Raw genomic sequence first — 15749 nt, 5'->3', positions numbered from 1 at the left:
GATTATATGTAACAAAGATTTAATTCAATGTAAACAATGAAATATGTATATGAAATTTTGTGAAATAATAATAAATGTTGATGCTAATACTATGTACACTATCTAATATAACAATAGCGCACAGATACCTTAATTGGGGAGGATGGACTGGTGGTAATGCTGGAGCGGAATAAGTGGAAAGGTATCAAACATGGTTTCTATGTGTTTGATGCCATTCCATTAGCGCCGTTCCAGCCATTATTATGAGCCGTCCTCCCCTCAGCAGCCTCCACTGCATTAGCCTAATATTCTAAATGCTTTTAGCAATTCATTTAAAAAAAAATCTCATCACCCTAATAACTATGACACACCCCTCACTATTGTCATTGTTTGCACTAATTGCACTTTTTGTCTACATAACCTAGTTCAAGCATTCATGACATTACCCTGAAGAAGGCACAATGATGACAAAATATTGGTGCTTCACCCAATAATTTACTGGGAGCTTGTATATAGTGTGCAATTTTATTTATATTTATAGCCTAGAGTGAACTCGTCATTAGGCAGCACTTCTACCAACTTTTTGCGCCAACTCATGCTTTTTATTAGTCATTTCACACAGAACTCATACATCTGGATACATTAAGTAACATAAATTAAACAAGAAAAAAAGGCATATAATTGAAGTACTTCAACAAATATTTCACTTAACATTCAATACTGAACATGAACTTTGTGCATAAAGAAATCATGCAACGAAGGTAGTTATATAAAAAGAAAAATGGCCGTAGTGCATGGCATTCACATTCCGCAGTGTAGTAAATAATAAGACTACTGGTGCTGTAAATTACCCGAATAAAGAATATTGCACCTTAATACTATCGTGACTATCATTACAATTACTTTTCAAAATAACAGTTCTCAGACAATGGCACAGTTGCTGTCATTTCACAATTGTGTTGACAGAAACCTTGAACACCTGTCTGATGCAAAAACATCCACTCCGACAGAAATGACACACCAGACCGTGTAACTGAGTGAAGAAGAGCCACTGTGAGCTCTTACAAAGGCTTATTGAAGGACATCATCTGTAATGCCCTGTAATAGTGTTCTGAGACTTTCAGTATAAGGTTACATCTCGGGCCCCTATAGCGAGATCATCAGGGAAACTTCACGCTGACACTGAGCTAATGAGAGAGCAACTTTGGATTAATTTAGAGGAGCCAAATTACATTTTTACATTATCTGGCGTGGCATGCCGTACCCCCTCATGCCAGACTGAGATGCCCCCGTGTTTCCGCCCATCTGCATGCCAATCAGACTTCGGCCTTGACGCAACTGCTCCTCAGAAAACTCCCGCCGGTTTCCCTGAGCTTTCCTAAAAGCACAGGAGACAAAACGTGAATGACCTGCTGTGATGGATGTTTGTACAGGAGAGATTAAAACTGATACAAGTCAGATAGGAAGATCTACACCTACAGTAATGATACGTAAGCAAACAGGTGAGAGGGAGGAGGAGTCAAGTTAAGGCGACTCATTATAAATAGTTCATTTTGGAGTGGTATGTAATACAGAAATGGACATCATTGCTGTTTTGTACAACTCATTACAAACAGCTATCATGATTGGTTCCTCACCTATGAAACCAATCAGGTTCACCACGATATTGACCATCATCCTTTGTGAGCGCCATACTGCCAAGTGCTGACAAGGTCCCTTGCACGGCAGCCATATCTTTCCCTGTAGTACACAAAATACCAGACAGACATTTCAATACTAGATTTGGCCTTTAGTAGGTCAAAGCAAAGTTTATTGGTAGCATACACAGATTTGCAGATGTTATTACAGGTACCAGCGAAATGCTTGTATTTGTAGCTGTAACAGTACAGTAATACCTAGCAATAAAAAAAACAATGCAGAGTTCCTCTGTCTAGTGTCTGTGTTCTTTTGCCCATCTTAATCTTTTATTTTTAGTGGCCAGTCTGAGAGATGGATTTTTCTTTGCAACTCTGCCTAGAAGGCCAGCATCCAGGTGTCGCCTCTTAACATTGAGAAGGGTGTTTTGCGGGTACTATTTAATGAAGCTTCCAGTTGAGGACTTGTGAGGCGTCTGTTTCTCAAACTAGACACTCTAATGTACTTGTCCTCTTGCTCAGTTATGTACTGGGGCCTCCCACTCCTCTTTCTATTCTGGTTAGGGACAGTTTGTGCTGTTCTGTGAAGGGAGTAGTACACAGCGTTGTACCACATCTTCAGTTTCTTGGCTATTGCTCGCATGGAATAGCCTTCATTTCTCAGAACAAGAATAGACTGACGAGTTTCAGAAGAAAGTTCTTTGTTTCTGGCCGTTTTGAGCCTGTAATTGAACCCACAAATGCTAATGCTCCAGATACTCAACTAGAAGGCCAGTTTTATTGCTTCTTTAATCAGGACAAGTTTTCAGCTGTGCTAACATAATTGCAAAGGGTTTCATAATGATCAATTAGCCTTTTAAAATGATAAACTTAAATTAGCTAACACAACATGCCATTGGAACACAGGAGTGATGGTTGCTGATAATGGGAGTCTGTACGCCTATGTAGATATTCCATTAAAAATCAGCCGTTTCCAGCTAAAATAGTCATTTACAACATTAACTGTCTACACTGTATTTCTGATCAATATGTTATTTTAATGGACAAAAAATGTGCTTTTCTTTCAAAAACAAGGACACCAAACTTTTGAACGGTAGTGTAAACATTATTAAAGTGACCAGTGTTCAATGACTATGGACATAGGGCAGTAGTTTCTAAGGTGCAGGGTAGAGTACCGGGTGTTAGCCGGCTATTAAGAGTGACTAAGGTTCAGGGCAGGGTACTGGATGGAGGCCAACTAGTGGTGACTGTTTAACAGTGTGATGGCCTGGAGATAGAAGCTGTTTTCTCAGTCTTTCATCACAGCTTTGATACACCTGTGCTGTCTCCGCCTTCTAGATAGATGGTAGAGGGGTGAAAAGGCAGTGGGGAGGGTGGCTGAGGTCTTTAATGATCTTCATAGTCGACCTGTGACATCGAGTGATGTCCTGGAGGGCAGGCAGTGTGCCCCCGGTGATGCGTTGGGCTGACTGCATCACCGTACCTGGAGAGCCATGTGTTTGCGGACAGTGCAATTGCCATACCAGGCAGTGATACAGCCTGACAGGATGCGCTCAATGATGCATCTGTAGAAGTTTGTGAGGGTCTTAGGAGCCAAGACAAATGTATTGATTCTCCTGAGGTTGAAGAGGTGCTGTTGAGCTTCCTTCACCACGCTGTCTATGTGAAGGGACCATTTTAGGTCGTCAGTGATGTGCACGCAGAGGAAATGTAAGTTTTTGACCCCCTCCACTGTGGCTCTGTCAATGTGGATGGGGGTGTGCTCTCTCTGCAGTCTCAAGTAGTCCATGTTGTTCCCTCATTGGTTATAAAAATTTTAAAAATTGTAGAAAAGAAATGTATGATTTGACAAATGAATCCTTTCCAGGAAGGTATATTATATTGAAAGGCTATATTCACATACATGGCACATGCCTGAAGTTATCTATCATAAGGACTAACCAATTGCTGCATGTGAGTGTAAGGTGGAAGAGCTGTACCTTCCCATAGGTCCACGGTCTGGAAAAGGTCCCCGGAATTCACCCCATAAGCTTCAGCTGACTGCAGGAACTGAGAGATCTTCTCCATCTGCTTGAAGACCATCTTTGTCTCTTGGATCTTCTTTATGGGCTCTTGACCAGGTGGATAGAGGCTGTTAATGAGCCTGCAAAGAATCTGCAACGAGAGATGAAATAATGGAGTGACAGATTAGAACTGGCCTACACCCACCTAGCATTAGAGGTGGCAGTGGTTGGTGGCTTTGAGGACCAGGAGAAGAAACCCCATAATTACAAAGGCTATCAAATATCGTCTATTATGATAATGGTGAATTAGAGTCTGAGATGATCTGTATATGTGTTTTAAGAGTTAGGTTTAGAATAATGAAGACATGCATAAGGTTACATCAACCAGAGTTTGTGTCAGAGACTCACTGTTCCATCCTTGAGCCAGCTCTGGAAGTTTAGTCTCCCAGACTCTGGTCGTTCTATGTCCCCCTCAACCTGCAAGATGATCCAGTCCACCAGTCTGGCCTCCAGGTCCAGAGTATACTTCTGGTCTATCTTCTCCTGAACCTCCCTACTCAGCCCATAACTGGGTCCTCTGTTTGCCATGGCTTCCAGAGTTCGAGCTCTTCCAAGAGAGTGACTGCAAGGAAAGGGTGCAATTGAACAAATATAACATCTCTCCAACCCTTCTGTAAAATTAGAAGCAAAATGTCTTATTGTGGGTAAATTAAAACATAACTTTTGAACTGCAGTCTATAGTAGTTTGAGGATGTGTGTCGCTGGAGACATGCACTATTTCACTGCTGTCTGTTAATTATTTGTATTCGTCTGCCCTGGGCTTTCATTTCTGATGTCATATGTATATTTAGGTACGGGCCTCTGACTTCAAGGATACGCAGTCATAAAGTTCAGCAATTTTTTTCATATATTCGGACACCTCTAGTTTCACATTGCAATCTTCATAATTTAATTTGTTTTAACCGTGTGGATGATACTTCCCTCGAAAAAAAATCCAGGGAAATATGATCGACATTTCAGATAGTCTACGTAGTCCTCCTGTGATGCGCGCGTTGTCACTCTCCACTGGATGGCATCCAGAGATTGATTTATGAAACGCCATAATATACTTGCTTGCATAGGCGAAAGAAAAAGACGAATGAATCAGCCAAAAATAAGTCCCTCTCATTCTATCGAGTTAGGGAAATAACGTAGGCTAAACGGCCTGGATTAACTCCCTCCAGGGAAAATCCTGCTAGTGCAAGTGCATGCAATATGACAGCATTTATTATAGCGTTCGCAATTACATCTAGGCCCATTCGGAATGTCAGGTTCCGTCTCTGCACATTATTTTCCCATTTCAGTCATTTACTTACAAATTTTCAATGTATGTATGGTCAGGCTTCGTTCCGTTCCTGGTCGCTAGTCCCACTCTGGAGTCACATGCTGTTAAAACTGGACATCTTGAGGAGTGCAGTACCAACCTCAACATCCGTACTCAGCATCCGTTCTCTGACTCCCAACAGCTTTCAGTGCCACGAGAGTCAGTTGATGCCGCTGCGCCTTCGCGCCTCCAATAGGGGATGGAGCCTACTATCCGGATGAATTCATGGCCAAAGGGGAGAAACGTCAATATCCAGTGGTAATGTCCAGGAATGGTTACTATAGGACTTTACCCTTCAAATAGTTTACTGGGAGTTAATTCCAATTATTTCATTAATATAATGTAGCATTACATGATTTGTAGATAGTCAAATGAATAGGTAAAGAAGGGCCTATGGTTGATATTTGTGATGTGTGCTTTCTCTATATTCATCAATATTGATCAGTTGTTTTATTCACAAGGCATTTGAATAAAGGCATACAGTGCCTTCAGAAAGTATTCACACCCCTAGACTTTTTCCACATGATTTTGTGTTACAGCCTGAATTTTAAATGGTTATTAATTACACTTTGGGTGGTATATCAATACACCCGGTCAGTACAGAGATACAGCATCCTTCCTAACTCAGTTGCCGGGGGGGGGAAGAAAACCGCTCAGGGATTTCACTATGAGGACAATGGTGACTTTAAAATAGTTAGAGTTTAATGGCTAGGATAGGAGAAAACTGAGGATGGATCAATAACAATACTAACCTAAATGACAAAGTGAAAAGGAAGCCTGTACGGAATAAAAACATTACAAAACATGCCTCCTATTTGCAATAAGGCACTAATGCAAAACTGCAAAAAATGTGGTAAATAAATTATCTTTATGTCCTGAATACAAAGCATTATGTTTGGTGCAAATTCAACATAAGACATCACTACCACTCTTCATATTTTCAGTGGCTGCATCATGTTATGGGTATGCTTGTCATCGGCAAGGACTAAGGAGCTTTTCAGGATAAAAATAAACGGAATAGAGCTAAACACAGGCAAAATCCTAGAAGAAAACCTTGTTTAGTCTTCTTTCCAGACAGACACGGGGAGACTAATTCAACTTTCAGCAGGACAATAACCTAAAACAAGACCAAATATACATGGACGTTGCTTTCCAAGATGACATTGAATGTTCCCGAGTGGCCTGGTTACAGTTTTGACTTAAATCTGCTTGGAAATCTATGGCAGGACTTGAAAATGGCTGTCTAGAAATGACCAACCACTAACTTGACAGAGCTTGAATATTTTTTTTAAGAATGTGGAAATATTGTACAATCCAGGTGTGCAAAGCTCTTCGAAACAAAGCCAGAAAGACTCACAGGTGTAATCATTGTCAAAGGTAATTCTAACATGTATTGACTTGTTAGAATACTTACGTAAACTAGTTTTTTATTTTGTTTTTACAAATGTTCACATTTTTCTTCCACTTTGACAGAGTATTTTGTGTCGATAATTGACAAACTGTTTTTTTTTTTACAATTACAGAAATGTTAATCCCACCTTGTACCACAAAACGTGGAAAAAGTCCAGGGGTGTGAAGACTTCCTGAAGGCACTGCATGTCTAGCAAGTAGACTTTACACCTCAACTCTGTTTATTATTCGTATACAATAGTTTATATTCTTACATGCATTTCACAAAGTTACAGTAGCCCATGTTATATGAAACATGTCCATGCAAAAAACGAATCATGCACGTGCAAAAATGTAATATGCATTTTCCTTTTTTAAATGTTTATTTGGACAGAATAAGGATAATACATCATGCAATCACACTCTTACATCAATGACAGCACTGTAGAGAAAGCACATTTAGCTAAGGGATTGTAGTCGTCCACCCCCACTGAGATGTTGATGATTTTTATCCATGATACTGTGGCTGTTGAGCATCTCCACAGTTCCTCTACTGACCATCTGTCACCGTCTGCCTGTCAAGGTGAGAACGAGCATTCCGCATTATCTCCATATAGAGCCTGTTGTTTTCACTGGAAATGCATGCAATCAGACTATTTCACAACACGTCAATAGCTGAGTTTACACATTACCGGTATGTAAGCTGTGCTCTTTGTTAAATGCTTTTAGTGTCATTGCCGCTATCTATGGTAACAGTTGCCTTAATAGACTCACATAGCCACAGAGCGGTCGAACATCAGGTGTCCCATATCCATGTAATACTGAGCATCTGTTCGGAGAGCTGTCCAGTACTCATTGGCCTTGGGTAGAGAGAGTAATAATATCATGTGCATGCAAACAAACGCATACATTTACACAGGTAGAAAGCCTGGACTTGTCAAAATCAATACAAAATTCTAAATCCATACATAAAATACACCGATAGATGTGGCACCTTTTTTCAATAGTGTAACCACACTGGTTCTTAGAGTGGTTGGGATCCCAGTATCCCGATTTGTCTCGTCAGTCTGATGAATCGCTTTGCTTCCTCTTCCTTCATGAATGGAGCAGCGAAAACTCCTGTTCAAAATGTTAGTTTTGCACTTTCCTGTTCAATAATTTATTAAATACAGTATCCTTGAGATTGCTGCAGACCAGCCATTTTAAAATGTACCAGAACATTTTATATACACACTTACCACTGAGGGCAAAACTAATCCAGATGTTCATGTTTCTGACCTGATGAAATAAGATATTAATACAGTTGTGTAAACCACTAAAACAAAATGTGTTTTGTTGCAGGTAACACAGCTACTCTCATTAGTATTGAGTCTACTTTTTCACCTGTAACTGCATGGATAACTTACCATCTCGTTCTGTTAGGTGACCTAAACTGGGATATGCTTAACACCCCGGCAGTCCTACAATCTATGCTAGATGCCCTCAATCTCACACAAATTATCAATGAACCCACCGCGTACAAACCTAAAGCCGTAAACATGGGCACCCTCATAGATATTATCCTGACCAACTTGCTCTCCAAAAACACCTCTGCTGTTTTCAATCAGGATCTCAGCGATCACTGCCTCATTGCCTCCACTATGGGTCCGCGGTCAAATGACCACCCCTCATCACTGTCAAACGCTCCCTAAAACACCTTTTTTTTAAAATTATTATTTAAAAATATATATTTTTACCCCTTTTCTCTCTCCAATTTCGTAGTATTAAATTATTAGCAGTTACTGTCTTGTCTCATCGCTACAACTCCCGTACAGGCTCGGGAGAGACGAAGGTCGAGAATCACAACCCAACCAAGCCGCACTGCTTCTTAACACAGCGCGCATCCAACCCGGAAGCCAGCCGCACCAATGTGTCGGAGGAAACACTGTGCACCTAGCGACATGGTTAGCGTGCACTGTGCCTGGCCCACCAGAGGAGTCGCTAGTGCGCGATGAGACAAGGATATCCCTACCAGCCAAACCCTCTCTAACCCGGACGACGCTAGGCCATGGACCTCATGGACTCTGGGCTCGAACCCAGAGTCTCTGGTGGCACAGTCGCGATGCAGTGCCTTAGACCACTGCGCCACCCGGGAGGCCCGCGATCAGACCTTTCTAATCGACCTGGCCTGGGTATCCTGGAAGGATATTGCCTGGTCATTCTTTAAAAGTAATTTCCTCGCCATCTTAAATTAGCATGCCCCTTTCAAAAAATTTAGAACGAAGAACAGATATAGCCCTTGGTTCACTCCAGACCTGACTGCCCTCGACAAGCACAAAAACATCCTTTGGCGGACTGCATTAGCATCGAATAGTCCCCGCGACATGCACATTTTCAGGGAAGTCAGGAACCAATACACTCAGTAGGTTGGGAAAGCAAAGGCCAGTTTTTTCAAACAGAAATTTGCATCTTGTAGCTCTAACTCCAAAATGTTTTGGGACACTGTAAAGTCCATGGATAATAAGAGCACCTCCTCCCAGCTGCCCACTGCACTGAGGCTAGGAAACACTGTCATCACCGATAAATCCACGATTATCAAGAATTTCAATAAGCATTTCTCTACGGCTGGCCATGCTTTCCTCCTGGCTACCCCAACCCCGGCCAACTGCTCTGCATGCCCTGCACATACTTTCCCTGCAGCTACTTTCCCAAGCCTCCCCAGCTTCTCCTTCACCCAAATCCAGATAGCAGTTGTTCTGAAAGAGCTGCAAAACCTGGACCCATACAAATAAAAACGATATGCCGCCATTGTTGCAACCCCTATTCCCAGTCTGTTCAACCTCTTTCGCATCGTCCAAGATTCCTAAAGATTGGAAAGCTGCCGCGGCCACCCCCCTCTTCAAAGGGGGTGACACTCTAGACCCAAACTGTTACAGAACTATATCCATCTTGCCCTGCCTTTCTAAAGTCTTCGAAAGCCAAGTTAACAAACAGATCACTGACCATTTCGAATCCCACGCTGTTCAATCTGGTTTCAGAGCTGGTCACGGGTGTACCTCAGTCACGCTCAAGGTACTAAACGATATCATAACAGCCATCGATAAAAGACAGTACTGTGCAGCCATCTTCATCGACCTGGCCAAGGCTTTCGACTCTGTCAATCACCGTATTCTTATCGGCAGACTCAACAACCTTGGTTTCTCAAATGACTGCCTCGCCTGATTCACCAACTACTTCTCAGATAGAGTTCAGTGTGTCAAATCGGAGGGCCTGTTGTCCGGACCTCTGGTAGTCTCTATGGTGGTGCCACAGGGTTAAATTCTCGCGCCAACTCTTTTCTCTGTATATATCAACAATGTTGCTCTTGCTGCGGGTGATTCCTTGATCCACCTTTACGCAGACAACACCATTCTGTATACATCTGACACTTCTTTGGACACTTAACAAACCTCCAAACGAGCTTCAATACCATACAACACTCCTTCCGTGGCCTCCAACTGCTCTTAAACGCTAGTAAAACTAAATGCATGCTCATCAACCGATCACTCCCCGCACCCGCCTGCCCGACGAGCATCACTACTCTGGATGGTTCTGACTTAGAATATGTGGACAACTACAAATACCTAGGTGTCTGGCTAGAGTGTAAACTCTACTTCCAGACTCATATTAAACATTTCCAATCCAAAATTAAATCTAGAATAGGCTTCCTATTTTGCAACAAAGCCTCCTTCACTCACATGCCAAACATACCCTCTTAAAATTGACTATCCTACCGATCCTCAACTTCGGAGATGTCATTTACAAAATAGCCTCCAACACCCTACTCAGCAAACTGGATGCAGTCTATCCCAGTGCCATCCGTTTTTTCACCAAAGCCTCATATACCACCCACCACTGCGACCTGTATGCTCTCATCGGCTGCCCCTCGCTACATATTTGTCGCCAGACCCACTGGCTCCAGGGCATCTGTAAGTCTTTGCTAGGTAAAGCTACGCCTTATCTCAGCTCACTGGTCATCATAACGACACCCAGCCGTAGTACGCGCTCCAGCAGGTATATCTCACTGGTCATCCCCAAAGCCAACACCTGCTTTGGCCGCCTTTTCTTTCAGTTCTCTGCTGCCAATGACAGGAATGAATTGCAAAAATCGCTGAAGTTGGAGACATATCTCCCTAACTAACTTTAAGCATCAGCTATCTGTGCAGCTTACCGATCGCTGCAGCTGTACACAGCCCATCTGTAAATAGCCCATCCAACTACCTATCTCAACCCCATATTGTTTTATTTACTTTTTTGCACACCAGTATTTCTACTTGCACATCTATCACTCCAGCGTTCACTTGCTAAATTGTAATTACTTCACTACTATGGCCTATTTATTGCCTTACCTCCTTATGCCATTTGCACACACTGTATATAGACTTTTCTATTGTGTTATTGACTGTACGTTTGTTTATTCCATGTGTAACTCTGTTGTTGTTTGTGTCACACTGCTTTGCTTTACTTTGGCCAGGTCGCAGTTGTGAATGAGAACTTGTTCTCAACTGCCCTACGTAGTTAAATAAAGGTGAAATAACAAATTCAAAATAATAAAATCTAAAGAATCAATGCCTTTATTATAACCCAAACGCCCCAATTTCTAAGCTAAACATGCTAAATCATTTTGACAAAAAGTCTATAATTAAAAATGGCCCATCATTTAATAATTATAAAACCAATTTACATTTGTCTCAACTTTGATCTTATGTAACAGCATTATCTCCATGAAGCCAAAATATGCCTCTGTTGCCCCACAAACCTTGCTAATCATTGAGTGGTAAAATATACCACTGCAGAACAGCCAAATATATATATATAAACTAACTTGATGTCTGAATATGCAACATCTAACAGATGTTGACAACCAGACAACCATAACTTCCAGATACCTAATGTTTAAAAAAAATATTATATATACACTGCTCAAAAAAATAAAGGGAACACTAAAATAACACATCCTAGATCTGAATGAATGAAATATTCTTATTAAATAGTTTTTTCTTTACATAGTTGAATGTGCTGACAACAAAATCACACAAAAATTATCAATGGAAATCAAATTTATCAACCCATGGAGGTCTGGATTTGGAGTCACACTCAAAATTAAAGTGGAAAACCACACTACAGGCTGATCCAGCTTTGATGTAATGTCCTTAAAACAAGTCAAAATTAGGCTCAGTAGTGTGTGTGGCCTCCACGTGCCTGTATGACCTCCCTACAACGCCTGGGCATGCTCCTGATGAGGTGACGGATGGTCTCCTGAGGGATCTCCTCCCAGACCTGGACTAAAGCATCCGCCAACTCCTGGATAGTCTGTGGTGCAACGTGGCGTTGGTGGATGGAGCGAGACATGATGTCCCAGATGTGCTCAGTTGGATTCAGGTCTGGGGAACGGGCGGGCCAGTCCATAGCATCAATGCCTTCCTCTTGCAGGAACTGCTGACACACTCCAGCCGCATGAGGTCTAGCATTGTCTTGCATTAGGAGGAACCCAGGAGGAACCCAGGGCCAACCGCACCAGCATATGGTCTCACAAGGGGTCTGAGGATCTCATCTCGATACCTAATGGCAGTCAGGCTACCTCTGGCGAGCACATGGAGGGCTGTGCGGCCCCCCCAAAGAAATGCCACCCCACACCATGACTGACCCACCGCCAAACCAGTCATGCTGGAGGATGTTGCAGGTAGCAGAACGTTCTCCACGGCGTCGCCAGAGTCTGTCACGTGCTCAGTGTGAACCTGCTTTCATCTGTGAAGAGCACAGGGCGCCAGTGGCGAATTTGCCAATCTTGGTGTTCTCTGGCAAATGCCAAATGTCCTGCACGGTATTGGGCTGTAAGCACAACCCCCACCTGTGGACGTCGGGCCCTCATACCACCCTCATGGAGTCTGTTTCTGACCGTTTGAGCAGACACATGCACATTTGTGGCCTGCTGGAGGTCATTTTGCAGGGCTCTGGCAGTGCTCCTCCCGCTCCTCCTTGCACAAAGGCGGAGGTAGCGGTCCTGCTGCTGGGTTGTTGCCCTCCTACGGCCTCCTCCACGTCTCCTGATGTACTGGCCTGTCTCCTGGTAGCGCCTCCATGCTCTGGACACTACGCTGACAGACACAGCAAACCTTCTTGCCACAGCTCGCATTCATGTGCCATCTTGGATGAGCTGCACTACCTGAGCCACTTGTGTGGGTTGTAGACTCCGTCTCATGCTACCACTAGAGTGAAAGCACCGCCAACATTCAAAAGTGACCAAAACATCAGCCAGGAAGCATAGGAACTGAGAAGTGGTCTGTGGTCCCCACCTGCAGAACAACTCCTTTATTGAGGGTGTCTTGCTAATTGCCTATAATTTCCACCTGTTGTCTATTCCATTTGCACAACAGCATGTGAAATTTATTGTCAATCAGTGTTGCTTCCTAAGTGGACAGTTTGATTTCACAGAAGTGTGATTGACTTGGAGTTACATTGAGTTGTTTAAGTGTTCCCTTTATTTTTTAAAGCAGTATATATATATATATATATATATATATATATATATATATATATTACACATACACAGTTGAAGTCAAAAGTTTACAAACACTTAAATCTCATTTTTCAACCACTTCACACATTTCTCGTTAACGAACTATAGTTTTGGCAAGTCGGTTAGGACATCTACTTTGTGCATGACACAATTCATTTTTCCAACAATTATTTACAAACAGTTTATTTCACTTATAATTCACTGTATCACAATTCCAGTGGGTCAGAATTTTACTTACACAAAGTTGACTGTGCCTTTAAACAATTTAAAGCCAATGCTACCAAATACTAATTGAGTGTATGTAAACTTTTGAATGGGAATGTGATGAAAGAAATAAAAGCTGAAATAAATTATTCTTTCTACTATTATTCTGACATTTCACATTCTTAAAATATAGTGGTGATCCTAACTGACCTAAGATGGGGAATATTTACTAGGATGAAATGTCAGGAATTGTGAAAAACTGAGTTTAAATGTATTTGGCTAACGTGTATGTAAACTTCTGACTTCAACTGTGTATATATATATATATATATATATATATAAAATCTGTTAAAGGGAGTTCTGGTAACAGTAGCAGAAATAAGTGAGATTTACCTGAAGCTGTTGCTCTGTGGCATGCGTGAGAGGCTCTGGTCTCCAGAATCTCACAAACAGATGTCAAGGGGACAGTACTTTTTCACGGGGCTTGCAGAAATCCCCAAGGAATGAATACCATTAAGCTTGCAAGGCACTTTAGCAACCCGTTTCTGTGCTAGAGCTCAGATAGAACTAGGCCTTTCACAGAAACTTGTCTGGCTGGGCTGGTGCTCGCCATCTCTTAAAAACAAGTCTAGCACCGACGCTCACATAGTAGAGATCCTGTACAGACACTTTGATTCTACTCTGAATGTAAACTAATTTCTTTTTTTACTGTAAAACGACAAGCCTTTCAGTCTTGAAAGCAAGTACACAAGTATACAAAACATTAATGACAGACTGAACAAGTGAAAGCTATATTCCCTGATTGATGTCACTTGTTAAATCCACTTCAAATCAGTGTACTGTAGATGAAGGAGAGGAGACACATTAAAGGAGGATTTTTAAGCCTTGAGATAATTGAGACATGGATTCTGTACAGTGCCTTTGGAAAGTATTCAGACCCCTTGACTTTTTCCACATTTCAAATCAAATCAAATCAAATCGTATTTGTCACATACACATGGTTAGCAGATGTTAATGCGAGTGTAGCGAAATGCTTGTGCTTCTAGTTCCGACAATGCAGTAATAACCAACGAGTAATCTAACCTAACAATTCCACAACAACTACCTTATACACACAAGTGTGAAGGGATAAAGAATATGTACATAAAGATATATGAATGAATGATGGTACAGAACGGCATAGGCAAGATGCAGTAGATGGTATTGAGTACAGTATATACATATGAGATGAGTAATGTAGGGTATGTAAACATAAAAGTGGCATTGTTTAAAGTGGCTAGTGATACATGCATTACATAAAGATGGCAAGATGCAGTAGATGGTATAGAGTACAGTATATACATATGAGATGAGTAATGTAGGGTATGTAAACATTATATTAAGTGGCATAGTTTCAAGTGGCTCGTGATACATTTTTTACATACATTTTCCATTCCATTTGCGATTGTGCATCTGTAAAAGGTTGTGAGTGCTTTTGGTGACAAGCCAAATTTCTTCAGCCTCCTTAGGTTGAAGAGGCGCTGCTGCGCCTTCTTCACCACGCTGTCTGTGTGGGTGGACCAATTCAGTTTGTCCGTGATGTGTACGCCGAGGAACTTAAAACTTTCTACCCTCTCCACTACTGTCCCGTCGATGTGGATAGGGGGGTGCTCCCTCTGCTGTTTTGTTTTGTTTTGTTGACATTGGGTGAGAGGTTATTTCCCTGGAACCACACTCCCAGGGACCTCACCTCCTCCCTGTAGGCTGCCTCATCATTGTTGGTAATCAGGCCTACTACTGTTGTGATGTCTGCATACTTGATGATTGAGTTGGAGGCTTGCGTGGCCACACAGTCATGGGTGAACAGAGAGTACAGGAGGGGGCATCGAACGCATCCTTGAGAGGCCCCAGTATTGAGGATCAGCGAAGTGGAGGTGTTGTTTCCTACCTTCAGCACCTGGGGTCGGCCTGTCTTTAAGTTCAAGACCCAATTGCACAGTGCGGGGTTCAGACCCAGGGCCTTGAGCTTAATGATGAGCTTGGAGTATACCATGGTGTTGAATGATGAGCTATAGTCAATGAACAGCATTCTTATATCGGTATACCTCTTGTCCAGATGGGTTAGGGCAGTGTGCAGTGTGGTTGCGATTGCGTCGTCTGTGGAACTATTGGGGTGGTAAGAAAATTGGAGTGGGTCTAGGGTGTCAGGTAGGCTGGAGGTGATATGGTCCTTGACTAGTCTCTCAAAGCACTTCATGATGACGGAAGTGAGTGCTACGGGGCGGTATTCGTTTAGCTCAGTTACCTTAGCTTTCTTGGGAACAGGAACAATGGTGGCCCCCTTGAAGCATGTTGGGACAGCTGACTGGGATAAGGATGGATTGAATATGTCCGTAAACACACCCGCCAGCTGGTCTGCGCATGCTCTGAGGACGCGGCTGTGGATGCCGTCTGGGCCTGCAGCCTTGTGAGGGTTTACACGTTTAAATGTTTTACTCATGTCGGTTGCAGTGAAGGAGAGTCCGCAGGTTTTGGTAGCGGGCAGTGTCAGTGGCACTGTATTGTCCTCAAAGCGAGCAAAGAAGTTATTTAGTCTGTCTGGGATCAAGACATCCTGGTCCGCGACAGGGCTGGTTTTCTTTTTGTAATCCATGATTGAC

General features: G+C 42.4%; 1 protein-coding gene and 1 long non-coding RNA gene across 2 annotated transcripts; both read right to left on the bottom strand.

The window, feature by feature from the left end:
* Positions 1 to 490: 490 nt before the first annotated feature.
* On the bottom strand, positions 491 to 5133 carry LOC110534099 (transgelin-3). Its single transcript, XM_021618769.2, has 5 exons — positions 4972 to 5133; positions 4025 to 4238; positions 3593 to 3767; positions 1617 to 1719; positions 491 to 1357 (listed from the first exon to the last, which is right to left on the bottom strand). The coding sequence occupies exons 1-5, from the start codon at positions 5085 to 5087 to the stop codon at positions 1216 to 1218; spliced, it is 750 nt and encodes a 249-aa protein (XP_021474444.2). The 5' UTR covers positions 5088 to 5133; the 3' UTR covers positions 491 to 1215.
* A 1415-nt stretch (positions 5134 to 6548) lies between these two features.
* On the bottom strand, positions 6549 to 7732 carry LOC110534926. Its single transcript, XR_005034356.1, has 2 exons — positions 7143 to 7732; positions 6549 to 6943 (listed from the first exon to the last, which is right to left on the bottom strand). It is a non-coding gene; the product is annotated as an uncharacterized LOC110534926 (long non-coding RNA).
* Between the last annotated feature and the right edge of the window lie 8017 nt (positions 7733 to 15749).

This window comes from Oncorhynchus mykiss, chromosome 10 (assembly GCF_013265735.2).
Source record: "Oncorhynchus mykiss isolate Arlee chromosome 10, USDA_OmykA_1.1, whole genome shotgun sequence".
NCBI classification, from domain to species: domain Eukaryota; kingdom Metazoa; phylum Chordata; class Actinopteri; order Salmoniformes; family Salmonidae; genus Oncorhynchus; species Oncorhynchus mykiss.
The sequence above is the reverse complement of the archived record's forward strand: the minus strand, read 5'-3'. Positions and strand labels throughout refer to the sequence as shown.

What these genes read in the sequence shown, in the direction of transcription:
- LOC110534099 (XM_021618769.2), bottom strand. Translation starts at nt 5,087, where the DNA reads ATGTTGAGGTTGGTACTGCACTCCTCAAGATGTCCAGTTTTAACAGCA. An exon ending in GACCGTGGACCTATGGGAAG is followed by an intron (nt 1,720 to 3,592) that starts GTACAGCTCTTC and finishes TGTGTACTACAG; the next exon opens with GGAAAGATATGGCTGCCGTG. An exon ending in GAACCTGATTGGTTTCATAG is followed by an intron (nt 1,358 to 1,616) that starts GTGAGGAACCAA and finishes CTGTGCTTTTAG; the next exon opens with GAAAGCTCAGGGAAACCGGC.